The sequence below is a fragment of the Eucalyptus grandis genome, chromosome 1, assembly GCF_016545825.1.
Source record: "Eucalyptus grandis isolate ANBG69807.140 chromosome 1, ASM1654582v1, whole genome shotgun sequence".
NCBI lineage: Eukaryota > Viridiplantae > Streptophyta > Magnoliopsida > Myrtales > Myrtaceae > Eucalyptus > Eucalyptus grandis.
In genome coordinates, this window is record NC_052612.1 from 1,638,103 (window position 1) to 1,665,437 (window position 27,335).

Genomic DNA, 27,335 nt, shown 5'->3' on the forward strand with positions numbered 1-27,335 from the left:
TCCGACCAAGCCCAACCCCCAACCCCACCCGCCCCACGTTCCCCTTCCACGCTTGACTAAGGCGTTGCTACTCCGCAAATGCCATCCCTCTCTCCCTTATTTACCCGAATGCCACCCCGGTCGTCGCCGTAATTTAGGCGACTCCACGAGGGCCGTCGAGTCCAAATGGGTGGGGAATTTGGGAATCGTCATCATGGTAGTGAAGCGCAGGTGCAGGTACGGAAGCGAAGGAAGCGAAGCTTCTCTGTAACTCTCTCTGTATAGCGCGTTTTCGCGTTCTCACCTCTTCGGACGATCGCCTCCTTTTGACTTCGTCGCGATGGAGAAGAAGGACGATCCGACATTTTCCGGGAAACTGCTCGATTCGCGTGCTCTTCTGACTCGCGACGCGTGAGGGAATTTTTGCTCGGATTCTGTTGCAGACGGTCGCGGCATTCGTGATTGCGGTAGTTGGGTAGGTGCGTACGTCCTTTCGCCGATTCCCCTGCGCCCGTCGATCCCCGAACTAGGTCGGAATTCCCTCTTGATCGACGCAAATTCGGGCGTCTTTTGATTGAGCTGCTGCTTTCGATTGCTTGAACTGGGTTCTAGTTAGGATTTTGCAGCTGTTTTATTTTTTATTTTTTTTTCCGGCGAGTTTTACGTTTCGCGCTTCATGAACCGGTTCGTTGCTTCTGCAACGGAACCAGCGTTAATTCTGTCTCGATGAGCAATCGTGCTGTCCTACTCCTCATTAGCTTAGCTGCGGGTTTTTGAGAGATGACTCCGGAGATGGGGTTCAATTGCGTGTTACGCTTGCATTTCGACGGTGTTACCACTTTTCATGGATGAGGACACACGCTAGCGCTTCAAGTTAGGGTCTTGGTTTGGAATGAAAGATATGTTCTTCTGAGCGTAGCCATTCGGTTTGGTTCCGTATTGATGTTCTAGCAATTTTGAGTCTTTTAGCTGCCGGAACGTGGTGGTTTCTGGTCCAGCTTTCATCAGTTGGCTAGTTTTAGATTATTTCACTGTTAATTGGCTGACGAATAACATCATGCCTGGTGGGGCAATACGTGACTCGTGGAAACTTTCTTCACCAGAGACGTGGGCGCAGCTTCTTGTTTTTCCTCCATTACTTTGTTGAATAAGGGATACATCATTTCTTAAATTACGAGGAAGAATGAGCGGTTTTTTTTCTTCTTTCGAGATTGAGAATAGATAATTACTCATGTGCTTGAGCAGTCAATTCAAATTTATGTCAGTCCATCTCATGTTTCTCCTTGCCTTATTGATTGAGTGGTGTTCTTCTACTTTATCAAGATTAGATTGTGATCATGGTATCACTTTGCAAAGTGAATTTAATGAAATTGGTTTTTATAGGTTGATCTCTTGTCATAATCAGTTCTTGCGGATTAAGGTACAATGCGTGCACCATCCTTGCTTGCACAGTGTTTACCTGGGTTCACACCCCATGACCGTGGGAGTCAGAATGTGCCATCTATTCCGGAAAGAGACTTAGGCCTGCCTTCTCCAGCTGTGGAAATTCTTCCGTCCAAGGTAATGTATATAGTCTGTGGTATATCTGATAGTGAATTCAACCAGTGAACTTAAAAAGGTTCACTTTGTGATGCTTTATGACGCCTGAATATTCTTCTTGTCCAATGTGCAGACAACTCATCCTTACAAATATGCTGGAGAAAGTGTTGACATGCAAGGTCTTACCATGTTTAAGGTACCTATGTGGAGTTTTTTTTTTTTTTTAATAAGCAGGAATCTGCCACTTATTAAAGTTGTGTACATGGCATACCTCTTTTATGTATCAAGCATTGTCTGTTGCTATCTACCTTGTCAGGGGCATATTCATATTTTCACAAATGTGGGTGCAGATTTCATTAGGAAGTCCATGCATGTGTAAACTCGCAAACTACGAGCAGCTTAATCTCTTCTTTGTACTTTAGTGCCTGGCAAAAAATCTTGGGTGGATAACTTGAATGGAGCTATGACTTTACTAGTGTCCTCAAAGTTCTTGTTTGTGGTTCAAGTGTTTGAAGAAAGTTATAGTGACACGTTCTTGTTATTATGACAGGGAAGGGTTAGTGTTGCTGACATAATTGGATTCACAGGCTCAGAAATGATATCATCGAAACCTGATGGTATGCACTTTATATGGAACATTGTGGAGTTGACTGAGCATATTCTCAACACGTTTAAATTTAGTACAAATTAAAATTAACATATTTTTGTGACTGGAAAATGAAGTCGTGCGTTTGTCTGGGTGTGCAGGGTATTTGAAGTCTTGGGACAATACTATTGATCTCGTCAATGTTCTCAAACATGAGATTCGGGATGGACAACTGAGCTTTAGAGGCAAACGGGTACTTGAGGTAATTAACTTCTAGTATGTTTGAGCTATATGGGGTTCTTGTGTGGATATCTTCTAGACCTTAAGTGCTTAGAAGTGGACCTCTATCTTATTCGTAATTGACAAGTCTCTGGATTTTGGACAAAGATGTAAGTTCTGGATGTTGATCAAAATGTATGAACTATTTGTTTGAGTGTCGCCTGTGGAAGGGAGGGGAAAAAAGACATAGTAACAAATTTATCATTTTGAGGCTGCCTCCACTTTTAACTCTTTGTTCTTTCCTCTGTGCCATTTTCTCATTTTGAGGTCACAGTAGCTTTCGAATAAATCATTAAAATAGTCTGGCTGCTGTCTTATATCAATTCTTGTTTTTGCGAATTTACAGCTTGGCTGCAGCTATGGACTTCCTGGGATATTTGCTTGCATGAAGGTACATCCTGTTGTATGATGTTTCTCTGGGTAACTTCATTCGTAATCTGTTGATGTGGGGAATTGATTTTTCATTGTCTTGATCAGCTTTTAGTTAAAACTAAATGGTTTCAGAGCATTGGGATAAAGTACTCTCTAGGAGTCCGCCATGAGGAGTCTAGGTTGAGATTAACTGGATGGCGTCTGGGTTGAGATCAAGTGGATTAAAAAGATGGTCTCTTGATGAGTTACAGGGGGTGGAGGAACTCATCCCGAAAAGTTAGCTTGCCAGGAGAGGGAACCCCGTCCATTATGATAACTATTAGTTGCCCAATGTGGGATCTTGCCTGCATTGTCCTCCCCCTCTTTAGGATTCTGCGACCTCGGAGGACAGCTCTGAGGACGCAGCGTCGGGCCACCACCAAGTGATAAAGTGCCAGAAGGTGCGTGTCCAAGAAGTGGCTTTGATACCATGTTGATGTGTTCAAAGGGATGGAGGAACTCATCCTGAAAACCTAGCTTGCTAGGAGAGGGAACCTAACCAATTACAAACCACAGAATATCTCATTAGTTGCCTGATGTGGGACTTTGCCCACATTATCTCTCCCCTTTTAGAACAGCTTAATTGCTTATAAGTTTGAACATTTGATTTTGGGCAGTATGACTTTTGTTAATTCAAGCGATTATCGTAGTGCTTTTGTGCTTATAAAGATTGAAAGCACAATACTGAATAGATTTTGTTTGTGTAGTAATCATGTTTCATAACTAAAGAATTTTCTATTTGGGTTCTCAGATAAATTAAGGAAAATGTGAAATAATAACTCCCCAAGAAGTTTTTTAAGATTTTGTGGGTGGACAATTGGCAAAGATTTTGAAACCTTAAGCTATAATAATGAATGATCAAAAATGTCTAAGGGGGCAATTGCCTCACATTGTTCAACATAAGTCCATTCATACTTCCAATCTTCTTTACCAAGCTCATAATTGATACTGAACTTAGCACCAGCTAATTTGTATTTACTATAGCAACCTTAGAAAGTTAAAATATGCTGTAGACTTTTTTTTCCAGGTATATCCATGAGTTTGCACAAGGTGGAGGCATTCAATTAGTTTGAATTCTCTATAAGCTTACCCCATGTCTAAGATTTCTTACTGTGCTATGTGTTTAATATACTTCATTGATGCCACTAAAGAGGTATGATTGCATGCGTCAAATGCCTTGGTATTTTCTTTTTCCTGCGGAAGCATGTGTAAGGGAGAGCATGCAAAGAGAATGTATATAGAAAAGTAATCATCCACTAATCCTATTAAAGTGTTATTCTAGATCACTTCTTAAGGGGATTTATCATGACACTGCATCTATTAGTTTAGGTTTATTGGTTGATCTCTGAACATTGTATTAGAGCCATGTTTCTACTTGTCGTGCCCGATCTATATAAATGAACAATAACCGAGTAGTCCGAAAGAATCACGTCTCATGATGACACATGAGATTCTAGATAACTAGAAAAGCCCCATTTTATTGCAAACATTGGATTTGTTGCATTCTCCGCAGAGTGCACTCCAAGTGCCACTTAAGCTTATATACTACTCACCATGGAACACTAAATTTCCATTATTTTTTCACCTTGATGACTTGCCTTTTTGTTGTTATTAATTAGAAAAATATAAACAGCATACCTTATATTAACCATTTGCATACCTCTACTTTTGAAAATACCAAATACATACACGAGTTTTACCTTTGGAGACAATGTTGCACATGGTCATTATCCTGATTTACGAAAGTGCAATTTTCTTTTAAAAAATGCCCATCCTCACTAAATTCTCACACTCACCGAAAACACTTAAAAATTTGGTCTTTTTGATGTGGGGTTTTGCTAAAGGTATATAAATAGTATTTGCAAAAATTGAGGCATGTAAGTAGTCATTGGATCAAAATTGAGGTCTTTTTTTTTTTGGTATTTTCGCTGAGTAGTTATATTTGACTTTTCAAATTTTGTCGTTAAATAAATGAAAAGCAGATGATTGCGCAAATCTTGTATGATGCTTGTGTTTCTTTGTTAATTATTATCCATTTTAAGATAAAATAGCTATTCTTGTCATTCTGTTCGCACGACGCCCTATTCACGTCTTGTTAAAGCTTAATTTAGGTATCGTTCCCCATTGTGTATTCAATGTATGTCCTTCATATGGTTTCTCTCAGGTTTGCACCTAGAGGAGTGCTAAAGTGCTATTTGACATTGCTTGTTTATGGGATTTGACCTTGTTTTCTCCCTTCACCTAACAATTGAAGCATTTAAATTGGATTTTGTTAAAACCTCATTCACCTTATTTTGCAGGGTGCTTGCACAGTGCACTTCCAAGATCTCAGTGCAGAAACGATACGGTGCACTACCATACCTAATGTGCTTGTCACCCTTGAACAAGCGAGGGACTGGCAAAGTCGACAGCCAGAAAGCCCCCTGACTCCATCAAGACAAACTCTTGCTCCATCTGTGCATTTTTATGCGGGAGACTGGGAGGAACTCCACACGGTCTTGTCCGTTGTAAGGAGTGAAGGTTCTGAACCAAACACAGGAATGCATCTAAGCTTTTCAGAGGAGGACTTTATGGATGGGTGCAGTAGTCAGGAGGGAAGCATTGTTGGGCAGGAGTTCACCTCTAGGCGTTCAAGGAAGCTCTCAGGAAGCCGGGCATGGGAGAGGGCTAATGAGGCAGATCATGGAGATGGTGGTTATGATGTCATTCTGATGGCAGAGATTCCATACTCATTAACCTCTCTAAAGAAGTTATATGCACTTTTAAAAAAGGTTGGTTCTTGTTTGCTTTATGGTAACCATTTTTCTCCATTAAGCTACCTGAATGAGATGGCTTTTATGGAACTTCATCTACTCTGTGCTCACTGCCCAAGTCCTCGTGACTTGTCCTTCTCCTACCATATGTTGAAAAAGGGCATGTTTTCTGGTCGTGGGGTTTTTGCCTCTCAACTTTTTCCTTACTAAGCTCTTTTGCATCCTTCCATCTTAGGCGATTTTATTTACCGTCTTTAATGTCTTTGACAAAACAGTGTTTGAGACCTCCATATGGAGTAGCGTACTTGGCTACAAAGAGGAATTATGTTGGCTTCAACAGTGCCGCAAGACACCTTAGAAGTTTGGTCGATGAAGGCGGCATTTTTGGAGTGCATCTTGTCAAAGAGATGGCTGACAGAGATGTATGGAAGTTCTTTCTCAAGTAAAGACGAGGCAGAAAGTATTGTGTATCCCAATTATCGACACAGAAGTTACCGAACTTGTATTGACATTACTCGGTATATGAATGATGTAAATGAGGATATATCCCAAAGCTTTTTTTCTCCCAAAAGGCAATAACAGAATTAGAGTAGCAGATACTTAGCGTGCATTAGATAAGTTTGTAACCTGTTCTCATATTTCATTGATTCTTTTGTCCCCTGCATTTGTTCCCTTTAGTTTGTAATTTTTAAGGGACATTTGTAATGACTGCAAATTAATATTTCATTGATGTTGTCATCCATGTTTTTGGTTGTTTTAGGTAGGGCACTCTTGGTTAATCTGCGTTGCCAAGAGAGAGAGATGAAGGGGGAAAAAAAAACGTTTGCCCTAGCGGTGCTTTTATGTTAAATCTGCAATTATGCATCGTGACGCATTTGTATAGATTTGTGTGGTCATACCTACTCTATTAGATGAATCGAGTTGTAGCGCTCGATTGGGGTCATACCTGCTCTATTAGATGAAGCAAGTCGTAGCGCTCAATTGGTGACAGAGTAACAAATTGGATCGGGAAGGCAAGGAGTGATTGCACTAATGAGTTACAAATGATGAGCCAAGCCTATTTAAAAATCCATGGTCGCCTGTGCCATTTTCATGCGATGATTCCCCTACTTAATGCAAACGAATATTATAAAAGGAGAGAAGGCTGCACTGGGGTAGCAGCGTAGCAGCAGCAGCCACGCAGCTGCCTTGGCATAGCAGGGTCGTGCGGAAGCATCGTTGAAGGTGCAAGCTGTAGCCAGGCAGTCGACAGAGATCTCAGGGCAGCAGCATCGAAGCTGCAACTGGGCAGCATCGAAGCATATCTAACGCAACGAGGGACTGAAAGGAGGATTTAGAAGTAGACAATGAAAGGAAAGAAATTTATATAAATTCTGAACATGGATTTTAAACGTTGCACTTCCCAAATAAGGGACTTTCAGTGGAAGCTGCGGAACTGACTACAGAAAGAAGAAATTCGGAGGTCACTTTACATCAAATGCAGCTTTAGTATTGAGTATGAACTACTTGTGCCAGCTTAGTTTTGTGTTAATCTTCTCCACACCATCTTCCCACAATGCATCAAGGTCAAGATTGCCATGACATAAAGAAGAGGAATTCCAACCAAGCAACCCCCAGAAGCGAAATTCACCAATGTCTGCAAAAATGCAAAAGCGCAAAAGATTAGTAGACTTCAGAGTTTGAGAAACACCAGCTCTGTCCCCTCTCTCTCTCTCTCTCTCTCTCTCTCTATTCACTAGCAAGCCATTTAAAAAGTATTGACATCTTCTATGTATTTAAATCAACCTAAAATCTAACAATCCAGCTATGTTAGCAATGGTGTTATAGATTCCATGTAAGTTTACATCGTCCAAGCAAATCACTATAAAAACAAAGTTACACTACTTGTTCAAGCAAAATCACTATAGAGAATGAACCGACACTTTATTCCATTTCTTTGGTCTGTACATGCAAATATCACCTGCATCATGTGCATGGGTCCACATCCATTTCACTTGCCTTCGCAAGATATATAACAACTAATTAAGTTACCGTTATGAGCATTGATACCCTTGGGTGACTCAAATCTAGTGTATTATGAAGCATTCAGTATGCATCCAGCATAACGATATTCAGATGCATATACAGAAGTGCACAAACTTGTTGCCTATCAAACTCCAAAACATCTTTACTTCTTGTCATGGTTCCAGTACACCATTACACGAGACATTCATGAAACAACTCAATCGTAAACAAAGATGTTCAGACAACTCCGTCAACTCACATGAAAGACATTATGGCACATACAGACATCTAAACATAGAGCAGGCAAGTTATGCTCTCCGTGAAAATAGATATGATCTGTTAACTAATTGCGAGGGAAACAAAATCAGAACATACAATAGCCAGAAGATTAAAGTAGTAAATACCATCAATGCTGCCACCATATGAACGACAGGAACAAAAACTTGGTCAACTTTATTCTGTTCTGCATACCCATTGAAGGCAATAACCATTGAGAACGTATGAATAGTGACAAAGGCAAGAGCGATCAATGCTGCCAAGCACAAAAGACTAGTCAGAGAAGTCTTATCAAGAAGAGCCCTACTAACAATCTTCTCGCAGGTTCTGATTTTCTGATCCTGATCTGTGGCTTGCCCTATTACTTAACAGAGAATGATCACCCAGTTATGCCAGCCTCCTTTAATTTCTAAAAATCCCCAACTTGGTCTTAATCTGCAACCCTTATTTATAGGCTCCCAAAAGCTCTCGCAACATATATGGGCTGAACAAATGAAATCAAGATATATGATCTTGAGGTAAAAATTTAACTTACCAGAAACGAGGAAAAATGGCATTTTTGAGCACCTATCATTGAAGAACGTAGCAGGACCAAAAGCTGGTGTCAAGAGGCTCAAGCAAAAGAACACGGCATGAGCCACACCATGGCCTAAACCACCAGCTGCATGAGGTTTTTAGAAAATAAAATTTGCAAAAAGATCAGAAGAGCTATCGCATGTCTCTATATACCCGCAACAACAAAAATGAAAGGATGCAGAGAGTAAGTAGCACTATATCCATGCAAATAAAAAAGGTAAGGGATTCAGAAGCAGCAGGACCACTCCCAACGTTAAATCACCAAGTACACAATGAGCACCTATAAGCAATAAGGAGCTCATGATAGGTAGATTTATTTAGAAGGGAAAAACGCCTTCAACACATGTGACATCTCCCAGATCTATAAAAATGGTATAAACTTCACGACATCAGCTTTTATCATTATTCAATGACCATAACTCACCAAAATATATCTAAATTACTCTCACAGGTTCAGTTGCTCCTGTGCATTGAAAATATATCGTCCTCACAAGAAAGCTACATAAAAACTTTATATAGAAAGGCACCGACAGGTTACCTACCCTGGAAAAAATTACAGAAAGAGGTTACCAAGCCTAATGAACTATCCAAATTAAAAAGTGGGCAAAAAATAGCTTTTATAAACTGTTTAACCCTTCTTTAGGATTAACTGGTCGAATCCTTTCCCCAGCTACCCATCAGGCTAATTGATCATCATGGTGCTATTAATGCTTCCATTATCTTATTCACTAGCAATGGGAACATGAAAAATTATCCAGATTTCTAGGCCAAATAATTATAGCAGGATAATTCTAATGGCTAATCTTCGAGATCTTGGCTTTTGGCAGGCCTAAAATCATAACATGCTGACTACAAAGCCCATCATACGTGTTTATAATGGATCTCGAAATTAGCAAGCTAAGTCTCCGGGTCATCTTTACTATCGACATTTTGATGGTTTAAGACAATCTGTATCAATTGCATAGTCATGCATATTTAAAAGGGTTTTGGAACTTAATTGACAAAGGAGTTTGATCCATAGTTGTATCTCCAATGAGAGACTTTCAATGCTTCTTTTACTTCTAGATTTCTCCATTGAGATAATATATAGCACAGAAGGTGCACAACAAAAGCTTATCATGGCCGCTGAACAAGGACTCACTTCTAGATTCATGGTAGGATAGAGATAACACATCAATCTTCTTCTGGCAACAGCAGGTCACCCAACAAAAATATAATGTGAACAAATAAAAAATGTTGAAGGTACAAACTGGAAAATAGTAATTGAGGTAATTTGCAATTATCCCTAGATAAAGGTGACACAAAAGATGACAACTAGTGCGGTTAAAGCCATAATCTTATGTATTCATTTTATATGTAAAATATGATAACTAATGTCATCACCAGCATTGCTATGGGGGCGGCTCTCGATTGTAGCTGTGTTCTATTGCTGTGTGTGAGGAGAGAGAGGGCAAGGGAAAGGAGTAGGAGAGGGGTTTGGGTGCGCATGAGGCCAAATGGGAAGATGTAAAATGTAGGTTTTGAAATATAAAGAGGGTATGGATATGGAGAGCAAAGTTGAGGATGGTTTTGGCAATTATCTCTTTTTTTATATATCAAAATCAGATATGATATTTCTAAATTAGATAATGTTACATGATATTTTTTGTAGAAGAAAGTAAGAGGATGAAAAGAAGAAGAAACTTGTGCAACAGGGCACGTCATTGGTTCAAAGATAACAATCATCTAACTGGTCTTGATCAATAAATCCCATCCAGCCTGGAGATTTTCTGAATATCTTTTGCATTGCATTGCTGTTATATGAGCATGCAAGCATGCTCAGAAAAAATAAAAGGCACTATTGGTATGGTTAGATCTACAAAACGAAAAGAGCAACCTTAGAGCTCACCCAGTGCAATCTGCATCTTGTCCGTAAGAAAAAGGCGAGGCTTTGAGACTCTGTCAGCAAAAGCATCCAGAATATCTTCCAGCCTCCTACATAAGTACATTAGGAGAAATTTAGAATGACTATTAAAGCAGCCTCAAATTCAGCCAGTTATTCTCCAACAAGAGCGAGTACATTCATTGTACAGAAGCATATGTCAGTGAACTTAAAAACATGCAAACGGATAAGACTGACCAACACAGAACGGAAGATAATCTCATTACTGGTAGTTGGCTATAGAGGATATTTACCTAAGCAGAGAAGCTTTTGAAAGGTAATAACAGGCAAAGTTATCTCCAGTTTTTTTCTTTTCACTGTACTGGATATCTCTAGTTTTCTTTAGTATAGTGCAAAGTAAAGCGACAAACACAAGGACTTGTACAGGATATCCATATATCTGGAAACAGCATATCACAAAACTCCCGAGAAGTCCTTTCAAGGATTTTGGAGAAGAGAGGGTTTGTGTTGCATACATACAAACAATGAAGGAGATGTATAAAAGTGGTGCCTTCTGTAATGGTACATGGAGGGGAAACAAAAGATTCCAAATAACTATAGAGCTCTAAAATCCACAATGATTCTTTTCCAATGCTTTCCAACAAATGACAACATGCTAGTAGATGAATATTGTACAGAACTGAGGAGGCTATCTAAGAATACAAGGGCTTTTATTTATGTCAGTTAAAGACAGTGCAAGGAGTATTATTGTGGTATGCAAAGAGATTTAAAACAAAGATATGGTAATAAGTGAAGATCAGTAGACACAAAAGAGCATCCAATAGTGATGTTTTGTTCAGACAAACGAGATGGCTAAAAGGACTAGATCCACAATATTTTCAGTCTTGAAGAAGACAGAGTAGTCATACAACTATCCCTTGCCATCTTGAGAAAATTGTGGAAACAAGAAAGATAGTCTTTACACCCCCCCCCCCAACCCCCAAGGGAGCTAGTCAGAAAGACATTTGACAATAGGAAAACTTCAAGAAAAAAATCACGTGAGAAGAAGCACTTTCCAAATAGAAAGAGAAAATGGTAAATTCCTCAACTTTTCATCATAGATGAAACAAATTTTAATTCTCGAAACTGCTCATTTTGCTCTTCATCGAATACACAACGTGGTCATCAAAGACCCAATGTTTTCTCTGAAATAAATATTCTTGTTCTGGTTTTGAAGGAGATGAGACAGACTTGAGTGCGCTAAAGAGACAGATTCACAGGAAGATTAAACTTTATACTTTTGAATACTCTGTAAATCAACTTCAACTTCTTTCTACAGTTGGAAAATACAAAAAAAAACCAGGTTTTGAAGCCTTCTTCAGCAACGGTTTTACCCTTTTGAATTCCTTAGAGATCATGGTGTGCCTACTACATTTGCAGGACCAATAAATCAGGTGGACTAAGGGAAGTCAACATACAAATATTCGAGGTGTGTATGGGTACCAATGCTTTCTTTTCCATAATACAACAGAACTGTTTACATCTTAATCTAAACTAGAAATCCCATATTGAAAACGGACAGAGAAGAACGTAAATGATTTGGCTAGGATATGAGTTTCTGGCGACAGAAGTTTTGTAATGAAAAATATTCAAGTGCCCTAGGAACTTTATAAAAATATACTGAAATTCATAACTATACCAGTCAAAATATTGTAAAGTCAGGCTGCTTTAGCATGCCTAAAAAGGAACATAGAGGAAGAATAGGATACTTACTTGTAAGCTCTCCATAAAAAGATTCGAAGCCCTTCTTGAAATCCAACAGATGTGATTATAAGGATTGCATACGGCCACCATGTCGTTGAATTCAGAGGAAGAAACGCCCTCCACAATCCCGACAGCACAATCAGGCTTATAAGCCATAGAAGTGTACTGCACAAGTTTAAAAGGACCTGACTATCAATGTTTCATAAGACTACAAATGCATAAAAGAAGCATGTCATCTCAAAATATAGGAATTCTTTTTTTTTTCCAAACCAAAGCAATTTCCAGTTTGATTATCTCATTCTCTGCCATCCCATTTCTGGTAGAACAAAACGTTAACTAATCAAGACAGGGTACAATCAATGCATACAAAAAAGAAGGTCGTTGCTGCTTAAGAAAACAGCACACCAGCAAGCAACACAACATTAGCCAAAAGAATTCATTCTGCAACAGATTCGCGCCCCTCAAACAGCAGATCAATTTCCTCAAATATTCAATATCCCATGGTTGCATTTAAACTAGAGATCCCAAAAAATTTGCACCGAAATTCACAACCTTACACAGATTAATGTAATAAAAAATGCTCTAGGAATGAGGTCCATCTTTAGACAGCAGCATAATCCACTCTACATTTACACAACACAATAACGACCCCGGGCATTGACAAGTTATTACGACTCACTCCCGATGAAAAAAGTTCGTCGATGCTACTAGCGAAGACCCCAGCAGTTGGATAACTTAATCTACAAAGGCCTCATCAGTAGTCGATAATCAAGCTCGAACCGAAGACTTCAAAACCGAGCTCGAACGCGCTGTCGAGCCAACTTCCCAGAGAATCGACCGCAGACTTCGACCTAAGTTGCAATTGAAAAACTGACCGCGGCATCTTTACACAGCATCATAATCATTTCTTCATTTACCAAACACTATAACGACCTAGTAGCGAAGTCGGACAACATAATCTACAAAGGCCTCGGGCAGTAGTCGACAATCGAAGCTCGAACCGACGACTTCACTCAAACGCGCAGAGAATCGAACAGCGAGAACCGACGACACGAAAAATCGACGATCGAGATCGATTTCAGCGATCGGAAACTTCGACCGGAGTCGCGATCGGGAAACCGATGGATCGGGGTCATCTCGGAGAAGGAACGGGAGGAACCTGGAGAGGAGGGTGAGGATGAGGAAGGGCTTCTTGGAGACGACGGAGACGAACAAGGCGAGGGACGGCCCCAGCGCTATCAGCGCGTACCCGATTCCCGCTTCCACCGTCATCTCTCCTCCTTCCTTTACTTCATTCCTTCTTCTTCCTCTTCTCTCTCTCTCTACTTCTTAATCTAACATTCTCCTCGCTAATCAACAATATTTCTCATTTTCAACTTATCAATTTATGTATATAATATTACCCCGAAAATAATATATATTATGTGCGAAAAATAACAAATTTCTTTTAATTGAGTAGATAAAATTCTTTACCTTCTTCTTTCTTTATGCACAACAGTTTTTTCAATTATTTAGGTTTTTTTTTTTTTTTTTTTTTTGCACATCAGAATTGGGTTTTGATCGGGTCGGGTTTATGTCACAATTTGCATGCTGTTGGAATGTTCGATTCAAGAGATAAATGAAATATCGGCTACTTAATGAATAATTTTATTAATATAGTCTCATTAGGTATGAAAACTGTCTTTTTGATAGAATATGAAGAGTTTATATGTTGGATAATATTAATTTTTTGATTGGTTGTCTATTTTATTTATAATATTCAATCAGATGAAATTGAAATGGTATGTTAAAGACTATCAATATTGGTAAAGAGGGAGGTTATATAATGTTCCATCTCAACAAAAAAGTAAAATAAATATAACAGTAGTGCTCCGTCTATTAAATTCAGCCAGTAAATAAGGTGTAGCTCTTTTTTTTAAAAGAAAGAAAAAAAAATATAGCTTTTTGCCTGTTATGCCTCACTTAATTTATATAGTTTTCCCAAAAAAAAAAAAAAAAAAAATAAATAACTATTTATAAGGCAATTAAAACCATTCAGGAAATCAAATTATAACGAATGTCAACACTTGCAGTCTTGCCTAACTGAAGTAACGTCAAGAAAATCTATCATGCCCTGCTGTAATGCTTTTAATTTTGATTCTGAAATATTAATTTTGTTCTTTTTTTTGGGTTTTAATATACTGTTTATACTTATTCTGTACTTTAGTCTTAATATTAAATATTATTTATTGTTTTTCTTAAACCGATTCTTTTTGCTTAATATACTGTTTATACTTTTATAAAATCCTTTTGTATTAAGTAGGGGAATCATCGCATGAAAAGGGCACGCGACCATGGATTTTTAAAATAGGCTTCGCTCATCATTTGCAACTCATTAGTGCAATAACTCCTTGCCTTCCCAATCCAATTTGTTACTGTCATCTATCAATTTGATAGATGCTTAGCAAGCTATGTGCATCCTAAAGTAACTAAACTAGGCAAAAGGTCAAGATGCTGACAAGCTGCACTCACTAAAGTCTTATCTGAAGGTAGATGTTTGTGTCATATTGACTCTTCAGTGCATACTCATTGAAGACAGGCCATAGATGGCACCGTAACCTGCAAATTTATCCATAGAGTGAGTGCAACAGTAAAAGAAGGTTTTGCCGAATGATGATCAACTCTTGCCAAGGACTAAATGGTGTCATGCTTGCTTCATAACTCCAATACATTCCCCACCATATCATAAGAAAGAAATAATAACAATTGCACACAAACCTAAGACACAAAGAAAAACAAAACCAAAATTGGTTTCAAATTTATATCATCCAAAAAAAAAGTTCCTCACACTCATTTCAACGCTTGCTAAGCAATTGGCTGCATATCTGAGAAGGTACAGCGATCATTTCTAAAAGGGCAAGAAAGCTCACTCACAAAGATGTATGCACCCGCTGCAACTGGAAGACCCAGAGCAGTAGTCTCTTCTGGCAAAGACCGCAGCTGATTCACATTGATGTCGATGAGCAACAAGGCAAGAGCTTCCCATTGTTAAAGAGAAATAATCAGTTTTGCACCTTCACTTAATTAGACAATGCCAAAGATGTAGCATAGAAGAAGAGTATCACAGAAATAAAATAGAGGAGACACTGACCTGAATTACAGAGAATTGACGTCTCATGACAATCTTTAACAAAACAGCAGTCACCAAAGCCTGCATGAGATATTTCATCAGGGTAGTACTCAATGTGACTTTCCAGCTTAAACGCCAGTCTAACCAGGAGAATTTGACAACTGAAGACATGATATTTTCATATCTATAATGAGCATGCCTGACAACTTACTAAGCGTAAAAAACCATAATTTGTGGGGGCCAATTTTCAAGAGTATTGAAAGATCAAGCATTTTTTCCTTGGATGTGATGTGCCATCAAGTTCGAGAAATTTTTGGAGAGTGATAGAAGTCAAATAGAAATTAAAGGCAGCTCGCCTTAAAAAGAGTGTCTTAATTATGGGAAGACCAAACCACCGGGGTTTGCTTTAGTGGCCACCCCTTCAACTTGGAGAAGAGAGGTGGGGGGTTCAAATCCCCACTTCTCGATTGAGATGGGGGCATATAGTTTTAAAGTGAATTTCGACTCCCACGGAGGTAGAGCAAAAGTTTAAGAGTAAATGTTAGAGTAGGAATAAAGTAAGACCAACCCAAAAAAAAAAATCATGGGAAAACCTACAATTGCTTTAAATGAAACATATAGCAGTAAATTGACATGGCAAGCACTCTCCGCTGCAATGAACAAGGATGACTAAAAAGAAGAACACTAATCTACCACTGATACAAGGAGATGGACATTACTCTCATAAAGGAACAATCAAAGAAAATTCTTACTAAGACAATACCTTGAGATTACTTAGCATCCTCACAGTTGCAAGATTGAAATATAGTCGTAGAAGATGGATTCTATTGTTAGTCGTCACAAATCAACAGAAAAAGCCTAGACAGCAGCAATTCTTATGGCTTATGGAATCCATCCCTGTTATGTGGGATCCCAGACAAAATATGAAAGGAGAAGAAAACAGGTAGAAACTTTGCATTAGACCCATTTTCCTAAATTCCATGTGGCTTGAGCACATATGACCAGTTTTAGTAATAACTGAACTCTTGTCACTAAGTATTCTAAACTAAGAGAATTGCCCTATTGCCATTCCAAGACAAGCCACATTATAAATTGGCAAGAACTTTGTCAATAAAATATCACACTGCGAAGAACTAATTCTAAAAACTTCATATCAACCTGTCATTCCCATGGAAATTTTTGAAAAGGGAAATATGCTTGAAGATTGGAAAAGACTGATTATTGTAAAATATTGCATAATAGACAAAAGTAGAAGGCTATCTTCTCCTTTGAAAAATTAATAGCATCTCCAACATCCATTATGCAAACACAGGCACACGCACAGAGACAACTACACATAAATCAATACCAATGTAAACATTACACATGCAGCCCATCTCCCTTCTTTTCGGCCCGGCCCGCGCTGGTTCTTCTTCCCTCACGCCAGCCGCGCCGGTCGCGCCCTCTGCACCAAAGAAAAGTACATGGCAGAGGAGGCAGAGCTGTCGGAGAATCCTGAGGGGGCAGGTGGCGGCCTGATCTGAAGCGATTCGCGCGTGCCGATCGCCTTTAAAAGCAAGGGGGCTCGCTCGTTTGAGGGGTACAGGTTCATTGGTCGAGAGAGAGGGTGATAGCGAGAGGGTGAGAGCGAGCCAGAGAGAGAGCGAGCTCAAGAGAGTCCTGGCCGTCGCCGGAGGGCCGTCCATTAGCCGCCGTCTACCCGTGGTGCCCCCACTGAAGCAGGTCTTATCTGAAGTTCCGTGGGATTTGTTGTGGCCGAGAATGTCGAGTAAGTCGTTTAGTGGTCGCTGGAGTTTGTGGCTGGCGGTGGTCGACGCCGGCCGGAATGGACAGCCGGCGGATAGTGAAGGTTCGGCGGTTGTACGGATACCGGCGACCAAGGATAGCTTGATTATATATGCACAAAATCCTCCTTCTGTTGATCTATGACATCCACCTTAATGGACACTCTTGGTGGTGATTATTAGTTCCTTTTAGGCCTCCCAGTGAATATTTGTCCATGCCCATACTGCGCATCGTAATTTCAGTTCATTGAAAACATTTTACTACACACTCGGTAGTTTGAATAACGACATCGTGTTTGCTTTTCCATAATAAGTACAATAACTACTCCTAAACATGCAACTTAAGGGAGACGGATGCCTAGATGATGACTTAAGTAGTGTCGCAAGTTTCTAAGTTGTATATTGCAAGGGGTTGCTCTTGCTCTTCATATCCAACTATGAATGCCAAATTTATGATGTTGGGTTTAAATTCTTAACCAAGGTAATGATTTTTTCTTTCAGTCAGATACCATCGCATTAATTTTTGTTGTCCTATTTTTACAGGCATCATCGGCGTTGGGTTGCTGAGAAGTTGGGACCTGATGCTGCATCTAGGGAACTTGAGTTCACAAGGAAGATATTCTGCCTGGATGCTAAAAATTATCATGCCTGGTCTCATAGGCAGGTGTGTATCTTTACTGTCGTTCTACCTTATATATGGGCATTCATGATATGTCTGTATATAGTTCTTGACGATCATTACCTATCTCTTCTTGGTCTCTGTCTTTATGGATGGTGGTTAAAGAAAAGAGTGTGCACTGTGTTATAGCCTCAATTGAGTTACTTATACCTGAAAATTTGACTAATGTAGGTTTGACCTGGTTTTGAAATGGTAAACTATCCAGCAGAGTTTGATGAGAACCACTTTGTGAATTAATCCCCATTCTTGGGGAACTGGAGTCAAATTACTACTCTGGAGAGTTGGTCGGTGCTCTATCAGTGGGCCTTGTGCTTCCTCATCAATTGAAAATTAACCTGCAAAATAGCGGAAATAGGACTTGAGCCCTTCTTGCATATAGCACTCAGCTTGCTGAATGCCTTTTGGTTTATTCAATAACCTTACTTGATATAATGCTACCTGTAAGTATCATTGGTGTACTACTGCAATAGTAGTTCATCAATTGAGACAGTTGAACCATATCAGCCCCATAACCCATGTTGAGTCTGGTCCACTTTTGAAAATATTGACTACGATTGGTTATATATTTTTCAAACTGTCAGAGTGAAAATATTTCTTTGGTGCAGTGGGTTCTTCAGGCTCTAGGCGGTTGGGAGGATGAACTTGACTATTGTGCGCAGCTCCTTGAGGAAGACGTGTTTAACAATTCTGCTTGGAATCAGGTATACTGAAACTTTTGAAGACGTACATGGAATCCATTTAGAAAAAACTTTTTAGGTCTTAAATACTTACTAAAGATTAAGCATCTGTTAAACCAATTCCATGCATTGGCTTGCAGAGGTACTTCGTCATCACAAAATCTCCTTTCCTTGGAGGTCTAAAAGCTATGAGAGATTCTGAAGTTGATTATGCTATTGAAGCTATCGACGCAAATCCGGAGAATGAGAGCCTATGGAGATACCTTCGTGGCCTTTACAATGACGAAAATGAAGCTTGGCTAAATGATTCTCAAGTGCATTCAGCATGTCTGCGTGTTCTGAAAGCCAAAAGAAACTTCAAATTTGCTTTGAGTACACTTTTGGATCTGCTTGGCCTCAGCTTCAAACCTAACCAAGAAATAAAGGATGCAATAACATCTTTGAGGACTTCAGATTCGGGTGAAGCAGGTTCAGACTCGGATCTGGCAAATTCAATTTGTTCTATCTTGGGACTTGAAGATCCAATGAGAGCCAATTATTGGACATGGCGAAGCAGCAAGCTTCCTCAAGCAGCTGAAGTCTGATATCCAATACGAGCAGGCTTTTTCATAAGCTATAAACTATTGACTTATGTCTTGTATTTTGCTCTGAATCCGCTTTTAGAAGGTGTCAGGAGGTAAGGTTGTGTACCCGATTCCCGCTTCCACCGTCATCTCTCTTCCTTCCTTACTTCATTCCTTCTTCTTCCTTTTCTCTCTCTTTACCTCCTAATCTAACGTACTCCTCACTACTCAACAATATTTCTCATTTTCAACTTACAAATTTATGTCTATAACACCGAAAAGAATATATATTATGTGCAAAAAATAACAAATTTCTTTTAATTGAGTAGATAAAATTCTTTACCTTATTTTTTCTTTATGCACAACAGTTTTTTCAATTATTTAGTTTCTTTTTTTTTTTGTGCACTTCAGTAATTGGGTTTAAGTCATATCGGGTTTATGTCACAATTCGCATGCTATTAGAATGTTCAATTTAAGGGATGAATGAAATATCAGCTACTTAATGAACAAGTTTATTAATACGGCTTCAATTTAAATCATGCTTAAAAATTTCTCATATTTGAGTTAACAAAATTACTTTTTCGAATTACAAGTTTCTTAAATAAATAAACAATTAAATATAAATAATACTTATATATTTCCCGCTCTATAATAAATTGTTTGAGGAAATTTGATGGCTAAAGAAGATAGAAAAATAGTCATTGATGCTTTGATGCGTAGTGATAATCACTGCCTTTAAATATATCATTTGTCCCTACTATTGTTGTGTTGGGTTTAGAACAAATATAACTTCGAGATAAAACACCAAAGTTGTAGATAAATGAGTTCACCAATTATTCAATTTCTCTTTTGGAATTTCACCTTGAATGTACTAAAGCTGCATGTGTGAAAATAAAAGAAAGAAACATTTATATATAGTCGTGATATTTTACATAATGTGTCAATGGATCCCTATTCAAAGATAACCAATCAATACATCTTTTGAGAATATGCATTTTATTTCCAACAATCAGCACTCTTAGTTATTATAAACATTTTTTTTTTTACCGAGAACCCATTTTTAGGACTAAGAGTCACATTTTTTTTATAATAACAAACTATTCTCCACGTATAATGTATATATTTAGTATAAATATTTAATACATATTTTAAGTGTGTTGGTGTAGTTTATTATATAGAATTTTTTCTTAAAGAAAGATAGAAGAGAATAAAATTAAATAAAAATTGGGAAAAATTAAATAAACACAAAGTAGAAGAATCTATGTTTTAAATGAACAAATTCAAACTCAAAAACCAACTTTCTAATTCTCGAAGAATGACGGGCAATCCCTATTTGTCCCAATCCCTATTTGTCCCATAATCCCATCTCGTACGGGATACTCTTAAATTAACATTATCTCCATTAATTAATTACACGACATCATCAATGTCGTACGAGGCATGGATCATGATGGCAGTGCCCCACAGGCCACATCCCAACTAACCCAAGCCCAAACACAAACTCAAACACAACAATATTCTGCAATTATGTTCCCCCATTAACAAAATTTCCTCCCGTACGTCATCAATTCAATCCCCCTTTTCCTCGCTAATCAACAATATTTCTCATTTTCAACTTACCAATATATATAACACCAAAGATATATATTATGTGTGAAAATAACAAATTTCTTTTAATTGAGTGGATAAAATTCTTTCCCTTCTTTTTTCTTCATGCACGAAATTTTTTTCAATTAATTAATTATTTTTATTTGTTTTGCACTTCAGAATTTGGTTTAGATTGGGTAGGGTTTATGTCATAATTCACAGCATATGTTCAATTCAAGGGATAAATGAAATATTGGCTACTTAGGGCCTGCATGGTTGCACCCTATTTCTGTTCCCAGAACAGAATTTCTTTTTGTTTGTTCCTGAACAAAAAGGAACAAACGTTTGTGTGCGTTTTCGTTCTTTTTGTTCTTTTCGTTCCTAAACAAAAAAAGAAAAGCAAAAGAAAACACAAATTTTGTGTTTCTTGTTTCTGAACACAAATCGAAACACTTTTTTTTCTTTTTCTTTTTTTCTCTTATTTTTTGTTCTTCTTTCTTTTGGCCGGTCGCGGCCCTCGGCCATGGCCGGCGACCGGCCGACGAGGGCCGGCGGCCTCGCCCCGGCCACGGCGAGGCTCGCGCCCCGGCGAGGCCGACGCTCGCCGTCCCCGGCGAGGCCGAGGCTCGCCGCCCCCCGGCGAGGCCGACGCTCGCCGATCCCCTGGCGAGGCCGAGGCTCGCCGCCGGCCCAGGCGAGGTCGGCCTCGCCGGACTGGCGAGCTCGAGCTCGCCCGGCCATGGCGAGAGCCGACCTCGCGCCGCCCGGCGAGCTCGATCTCGCCCGGATCCGTGAGGCCGAGCTCACCTGGCGGCGGCGAGCCTCGGCCTCGCCCGCGGTGGCCCTGGCGAGGCCGCGCCGCCCGCCGCCAGGCGAGCTCGGCCTCGCCGGATCAAGGCGAGGCCGACCTCGCGCCGGCCCGGGCGAGCCCGATCTCGCCAGATCCGCCTCGAGCTCGCCGTCGGCGGCGAGGCCGAGCTCGCCAATGGCCGGCGAGCCTCGGCCTCGCTCGGGCGCGTGGTCCCGGGCGAGGCCGTGCCTCGCCCGCCGCCGGGCGAGCTCGGCCCTCGCCGGCCGCCAAAAGAAGAAAAAAAATGAAAAAAAAAGAAAAAAGGAAAATAAGAAAAAAATAGAAAAAATAAAAGAAATAAAAAAATTATCCAAATTTACCAAACATGTTTCGTTTATTTTTTATTCCCGAACAAGTTTACCAAACGCGTATTTTTGTTCAAAATTGTTCTAACAAATTTTTTTCTATTTCTGTTCCCAAACAATTTTTAAACAGTAAACGTTACTAAACGCGCCCTTAATGAACAAGTTCATTAATACAAAAATTTCATTAGGTGTGAAAACTGTCTTTTTAATAGAATATTAACAGTTTTTTGAGTTCCAATGACATGTTGGACAATTAACCTGATGACATTTGAATTGCAAACAAAATGTTGAATCGCTCAATTAATTTTTTGATTAGTTGTTTATTTTACTTATAATACTCAATAAGATTAAATTGAAATGATATGTTAAAGACTGTCAATATTGATAAAGAGAGAGGTTATATAATGTTTTAGCTCAACAAAAAAGTAAAATAAATATAACAATAATGCTCCATCTATTAAATTCAACCGGTAAATAAGGTGCGGCTCTTTCCGAAAGGGACAACAAACCTGGAGAGAAGGGTAAGGATCAAGAAGGGCTTTTTGGAGACAACGAGGACGAATAAGGAATTCCCGCTTCCACTGTCATCTCTCTTCCTTACTTCATTCCTCCTCCTTCCTCATTTGCTCCCTCCTCACTTCCTAATCTAACATACTCCTCGCTAATCAACAATATTTCTCATTTTCAACTTACCGATATATATAACACCGAAGAAATATATTATGTGTGAAAAATAAAAAAAATTCTTCTAATTGAGTGGATAAAATTATTTCCTTCTTTTGTCTTCATGCACAACAGTTTTTTCAATTAATTAGTTTTTTTTTATTATTTTTGCACTTCAGAATTGGGTTTAGATTGGGTATGGTTTATGTCATAATTCACAGCATATGTTCAATTCAAGGGATAAATGAAATATTGGCTACTTAATGAACAAGTTTATTAATACGGCCTCATTAAGTGTGAAAACTGTCTTTTTGATAGAATATTAACAGTTTTTTGAAATCCAATGACATGTTCGACAATCAACCTGATGACATTTGAATTGCAAACAAAATGTTGAATCGCTCAATTAATTTTTTGATTGGTTGTCTATTTTACTTGTAATACTCAATAAGATTAAATTGAGGTGATATGTTAAAGACCATCAATATTGATAAAGAGGGAGGCTATATAATGTTCTAGCTCAATAAAAAAGTATAATAAATATAACAATAGTGCTCCATCTATTAAATTCAGCCGGTAAATAAGGTGCGGCTCTTTCCGAAAGGGACAACAAACCTGGAGAGGTGGGTGAGGATCAAGAAGGGCTTCTTGGAGACGACGAAGACGAACAAGGAATTCCCGCTTCCACCGTCATCTCTCTTCCTTACTTCATTCCTCTTTCTTCCTCGTTTGCTTCCTCTTCACTCCCTAATCTAACATACTCCTCGCTAATCAACAATATTTCTCATTTTCAACTTACCGATATATATAACATCGAAGAAATATATTATGTGTGAAAAATAACAAATTTCTTTTAATTGAGTTGATAAAATTCTTTACCTTCTTTTTTCTTTATGCACGACAGTTTTTTCAATTATCTAGTTTTTTATTTGCACATCATAATTGGATTTAGATGGAGTCAGGTTTAAGTCACAATTCGCATGCTGTTGGAATGTTCAAGTCAAGGGATAAATGAAATATCGGCTACTTAATAAACAAGTTTATAAATACGGCCTCATTAGGTATGAAATTGTCTTTTTGATGGAATATGAAGAGTTTTTTGAGATTGAAAGACATGTTGGACAATCAACCTAATAACATTTTGATTGCAAACAAAATGTCAAATCACTAAATTAATTTTTTGATTTTTTTATTACGACCAAAAATAATTAATTTTTTGATTGGTTTTCTAATTTATTTATAATACTCAGTAAGATGAAATTAAAGTGGTATGTTAAAGACTGTCGATATTTCTAAAGAGGGAGGTTATATAATGTTCTAGCTCAACAAAAAAGTAAAATAATTATATAACAATAGTGCTCCATCTATTAAATTGAGCCGGTATATAAGTTGTAGCTCTTTTTTTAAAAAGAAAGAAAGAAATTATAGCTTTTTGCTTGTTATGCCTCACTTTATATAGTTTTCCCAAAAACAAAAAAGCTTGAATAAATAACTACTTGTAAGGTAATTCACACCATTTAGGAAATCAAATTATTATGAATGTCAACATTTGCTGTCTTGCCTAGCCAACATAACGTCAAGAAAATCTAACATGCCCTTCTGTAATGCTTTTAATTTTGATTCTGAAATATTAATTTTGTTCTTCTTTTTTTTTTGGGTTTTAATATACTGTTTATACTTATTCCGTACTTTAGTCTTAATATTAAATATTATTCATTGTTTTTCTTATACCGGTTCATTTTCGCTCGACACTTCGGAACGACGGCAGAGAGAGAGAGAGAATGGCGTCGTCGTCGTCGTCGTCGTCGGAGGGGGAGGGCCGGCGAGCGTGGGTCCCTCTCGCCTCCCGGCCGGAGTTCGCCGGCGTGACGCCGCTGCCGCAGGACGACGGCCCGAGCCCGGTGGTCGCGATCGCGTACCGGGACGATTTCCGGGAGACCATGGACTACTTCCGATCCCTCTACAGCTCCCGGGAGCTCTCCCCTCGCTCTCTCCTCCTCACCTCCCTCGCCATCTCCGTCAACCCCGCCAATTACACCGTACTCTTCCCTCCCAAAGTTCCCTCCTTTGCTTCGCTACATCGAGATGACGGGTTTGGCTTTTCGGCTTACCCGCGATCGCGATTTCCTTTTCGTTGCAGGTGTGGCATTTCAGGCGTCAAGTGCTGGAGGCGCTCGGTGCCGACTTGACCGAGGAGCTCGAATTTACTGAAGGCGTGGCCAAGAGGAATGCCAAAAACTACCAGCTTTGGTAAGTGGGTGAAGCTGGTTCTATCCACTGCTTAATGGATGCTCTGATGGGAAGTGGAAATCACCTTAAAAATGGTTCCTTTTCTGGTCTGATCTCTTAATTCGGAATGGTGGTGGGAGTGTTGTTGTGATCTGGAGTGGCTTCCTTTATATCTGACTCTAGGCTTGCTCGGCTTCTGAAGAATTTCGAGTTCACGTTTATTTCTCGGGGTGATAGTTCGAGGATGTTGTGCGTTCGTGGATGTGGTATGCTTGATTTGTGTAGCTTTGCAATTGGGGATTTGTTGAGATTATGGGGCATCTTCAGCTATTTCTCATTTATGTGTGGAGGATGTTTGGAACTCCAGTTTTCCTATTGCTCTATCTACAAGTTGGGGCTTTTTTGCTCTCATAACTGCACTCGACGCTAGCACCAGACTGATGGATTTTATATAGGAAGAGTCGAAACTAATTTGAAACAGGAGACACAAAACTCTTTGAACTCCATGCTTTGAGCTCCTTTAGTATGCAGGTTCACACTCCCCTGCTGCCTCCTTAACTATTGTCTTTTAACTGATAAAAGGAAGAGCTTGATTATATATGCACAAAATCCTCCTTCTGTTGATCTATGACATCCACCTTAATGGACACTCTTGGTGGTGATTATTAGTTCCTTTTAGGCCTCCCAGTGAATATTTGTTGAAGCCCATATTGCGCATCGTAATTTCAGTTCATTGAAAACATTTTACTACACACTCTGTAGTTTGAATAACAACATCGTGTTTGCTTTTCCATAATAAGTACAATAACTACTCCTAAACATGCAACTTAAGGGAGACGGATACCTAGATGATGACTTAAATAGTGTCGCAAGTTTCTAAGTTGTATATTGCAAGGGGTTGCTCTTGCTCTTCATATCCAACTATGAATGCCAAATTTATGATGTTGGGTTTAAATTCTTAACCAAGGTAATGATTTTTCTTTCAGTCAGATACCATCGCATTAATTTTTGTTGTCCTATTTTTACAGGCATCATCGGCGTTGGGTTGCTGAGAAGTTGGGACCTGATGCTGCATCTAGGGAACTTGAGTTCACAAGGAAGATATTCTGCCTGGATGCTAAAAATTATCATGCCTGGTCTCATAGGCAGGTGTGTATCTTTACTGTCGTTTTACCTTATACATGGGCATTCATGATATGTGTCTGTATATAGTTCTTGACGATCATTAACTATCTCTCTTCTTGGTCTGTCTTTATGGATGGTGGTTAAAGAAAAGAGCGTGCACTGTGTTATAGCCTCAATTGAGTTACTTATACCTGAAAATTTGACTAATTTAGGTTTGACCTGGTTTTGAACTGGTAAACTATCCAGCAGAGTTTGATGAGAACCACTTTGTGAATTAACCCCCATTCTTGGGGAACTGGAGTCAAATTACTACTCTGGAAAGTTGGTCGGTGCTCTATCAGTGGGCCTTGTGCTTCCTCATCAATTGAAAATTAACCTGCATAATAGCGGAAATAGGACTTGAGCCCTTCTTGCATATAGCACTCAGCTTGCTGAATGCATTTTGGTTTATTCAATAACAGCTGAGTGCCTTTTGGTTTATTCAATAACCTTACTTGATATAATGCTACCTGTAAGTATCATTGGTGTACTACTGAAGTAGTAGTTCATCAATTGAGACAGTTGAACCATATCAGCCCCATAACCCATGTTGAGTCTGGTCCAGTTTTGAAAATAATGACTACGATTGGTTATATATTTTTCAAACTGTCAGAGTGAAAATATTTCTTCGGTGCAGTGGGTTCTTCAAGCTCTAGGCGGTTGGGAGGATGAACTTGACTATTGTGCGCAGCTCCTTAAGGAAGACGTGTTTAACCATTCTGCTTGGAATCAGGTATACTGAAACTTTTGAAGACGTACATGGAATCCATTTAGAAAAAAACTTTTTAGGTCTTAAACACTTACTAAAGATTAAGCATCTGTTAAACCAATTCCATGCATTGGCTTGCAGAGGTACTTCGTCATCACAAAATCTCCTTCCCTTGGAGGTCTAAATGCTATGAGAGATTCTGAAGTTGATTATGCTATTGAAGCTATCCATGCAAATCCGGAGAATGAGAGCCCATGGAGGTACCTTCGTGGCCTTTACAATGACGAAAATGAAGCTTGGCTAAATGATTCTCGAGTGCATTCAGCATGTCTGCATGTTCTGAAAGCCAAAAGAAACTTCAAATTTGCTTTGAGTACACTTTTGGATCTGCTTGGCCTCGGCTTCAAACCTAACCAAGAAATAAAGGATGCAATAACATCTTTGAGGACTTCAGATTCGGGTGAAGCAGGTTCAGACTCAGATCTGGCAAATTCAGTTTGTTCTATCTTGGGACGTGAAGATCCAATGAGAGCCAATTATTGGACATGGCGAAGCAGCAAGCTTCCTCAAGCAGCTGAAGTCTGATATCCAATACGAGCAGGCTTTTTCATAAGCTATTGACTTATGTCTTGTATTTTACTCTGAATCCGCTTTTAGAAGGTGATAGGATTCAGTATGAGCACCTATCCACCAGTAACATGGCAGGCATGTTTTAAGGGTTTGTTGATTCAATTCTACTTCATGTATCAGGTGCCTCTATGCCGTGAGGAGTCTTTCCTAAGTTGAACCACTTGCTTGTTATGGACTCTATTGATGTAATGGCAGCATGATTCGATCGACAAAATTATTCTTGTCCCGCTCAGAAACCGCATCTGCATTATTCAGCTTATCCGTCTCAGGTTTGGGTGTGACACTCAATACTAGGTTTACTAAATTGCTGAAGATCGTATGCTGTGGAGGGAGTTGTTAGCGGGAAACAACTTCAACA

At 39.2% G+C, this 27,335-nt stretch overlaps 4 protein-coding genes across 8 annotated transcripts; 3 read left to right on the plus strand and 1 right to left on the minus strand.

The window, feature by feature from the left end:
* Positions 1-222: 222 nt before the first annotated feature.
* Positions 223-6,289, plus strand: LOC104432789. Of its 4 annotated transcripts, none has more exons than XM_039301090.1 (8): positions 223-246; positions 1,363-1,539; positions 1,652-1,714; positions 2,069-2,135; positions 2,266-2,366; positions 2,730-2,774; positions 5,095-5,565; positions 5,823-6,289. In XM_039301090.1, exons 2-8 carry the CDS (start codon positions 1,405-1,407, stop codon positions 5,991-5,993), a joined length of 1,053 nt encoding a protein of 350 aa, XP_039157024.1. In that variant the 5' UTR covers positions 223-246; positions 1,363-1,404; the 3' UTR covers positions 5,994-6,289. The 4 variants fall into 4 exon arrangements, with proteins under 4 accessions (XP_039157024.1, XP_010043656.1, XP_010043732.1 ...); XM_010045354.2 differs by lacking the exon at positions 223-246 and adding an exon at positions 253-509; XM_010045430.2 differs by lacking the exon at positions 223-246 and adding an exon at positions 253-458.
* Positions 6,290-6,887: 598 nt separating this feature from the next.
* On the minus strand, positions 6,888-13,380 carry LOC104433040 (gamma-secretase subunit APH1-like). 2 transcript variants are annotated; one of them, XM_010045698.3, is made up of 6 exons: positions 13,188-13,378; positions 12,038-12,193; positions 10,292-10,377; positions 8,363-8,488; positions 7,956-8,083; positions 6,888-7,183 (listed from the first exon to the last, which is right to left on the minus strand). In XM_010045698.3, the coding sequence occupies exons 1-6, from the start codon at positions 13,298-13,300 to the stop codon at positions 7,064-7,066; spliced, it is 729 nt and encodes a 242-aa protein (XP_010044000.1). In that variant the 5' UTR covers positions 13,301-13,378; the 3' UTR covers positions 6,888-7,063. The 2 variants fall into 2 exon arrangements, with proteins under 2 accessions (XP_010044000.1, XP_010044076.1); XM_010045774.3 differs by lacking the exon at positions 7,956-8,083 and having other exon boundaries at positions 13,188-13,380.
* A 3,518-nt stretch (positions 13,381-16,898) lies between these two features.
* Positions 16,899-19,015, plus strand: LOC104433178 (protein farnesyltransferase/geranylgeranyltransferase type-1 subunit alpha). The gene is made up of 4 exons (XM_039311007.1): positions 16,899-16,986; positions 17,443-17,585; positions 18,206-18,301; positions 18,418-19,015. The coding sequence occupies exons 1-4, from the start codon at positions 16,899-16,901 to the stop codon at positions 18,859-18,861; spliced, it is 771 nt and encodes a 256-aa protein (XP_039166941.1). The 3' UTR covers positions 18,862-19,015.
* Positions 19,016-23,983: 4,968 nt separating this feature from the next.
* LOC104430492 (protein farnesyltransferase/geranylgeranyltransferase type-1 subunit alpha) lies at positions 23,984-27,205 on the plus strand. Its single transcript, XM_039315558.1, has 5 exons — positions 23,984-24,284; positions 24,386-24,495; positions 25,503-25,623; positions 26,276-26,371; positions 26,489-27,205. Exons 1-5 carry the CDS (start codon positions 24,027-24,029, stop codon positions 26,930-26,932), a joined length of 1,029 nt encoding a protein of 342 aa, XP_039171492.1. The 5' UTR covers positions 23,984-24,026; the 3' UTR covers positions 26,933-27,205.
* The last annotated feature ends 130 nt before the right edge of the window (positions 27,206-27,335 follow it).

Excerpts from the sequence above, each read along its gene's own strand:
- LOC104432789 (XM_039301090.1), top strand. The coding sequence starts at position 1,405 with ATGCGTGCACCATCCTTGCTTGCACAGTGTTTACCTGGGTTCACACCC. Across the intron at positions 1,715-2,068 it reads AAGGTCTTACCATGTTTAAG|GGAAGGGTTAGTGTTGCTGA; the intron begins GTACCTATGTGG and ends TTATTATGACAG. Across the intron at positions 2,775-5,094 it reads GGATATTTGCTTGCATGAAG|GGTGCTTGCACAGTGCACTT; the intron begins GTACATCCTGTT and ends CTTATTTTGCAG.
- LOC104433040 (XM_010045698.3), bottom strand. The coding sequence starts at position 13,300 with ATGACGGTGGAAGCGGGAATCGGGTACGCGCTGATAGCGCTGGGGCCG. Across the intron at positions 12,194-13,187 it reads ATCCTCACCCTCCTCTCCAG|TACACTTCTATGGCTTATAA; the intron begins GTTCCTCCCGTT and ends AAACTTGTGCAG. Across the intron at positions 8,489-10,291 it reads CAAGATGCAGATTGCACTGG|CTGGTGGTTTAGGCCATGGT; the intron begins GTGAGCTCTAAG and ends AACCTCATGCAG.
- LOC104433178 (XM_039311007.1), top strand. The coding sequence starts at position 16,899 with ATGTCGAGTAAGTCGTTTAGTGGTCGCTGGAGTTTGTGGCTGGCGGTG. Across the intron at positions 16,987-17,442 it reads ACAGCCGGCGGATAGTGAAG|TTTTGTTGTCCTATTTTTAC; the intron begins GTTCGGCGGTTG and ends CATCGCATTAAT. Across the intron at positions 17,586-18,205 it reads ATGCCTGGTCTCATAGGCAG|TGGGTTCTTCAGGCTCTAGG; the intron begins GTGTGTATCTTT and ends TCTTTGGTGCAG.
- LOC104430492 (XM_039315558.1), top strand. The coding sequence starts at position 24,027 with ATGGCGTCGTCGTCGTCGTCGTCGTCGGAGGGGGAGGGCCGGCGAGCG. Across the intron at positions 25,624-26,275 it reads ATGCCTGGTCTCATAGGCAG|TGGGTTCTTCAAGCTCTAGG; the intron begins GTGTGTATCTTT and ends TCTTCGGTGCAG. Across the intron at positions 26,372-26,488 it reads ACCATTCTGCTTGGAATCAG|AGGTACTTCGTCATCACAAA; the intron begins GTATACTGAAAC and ends ATTGGCTTGCAG.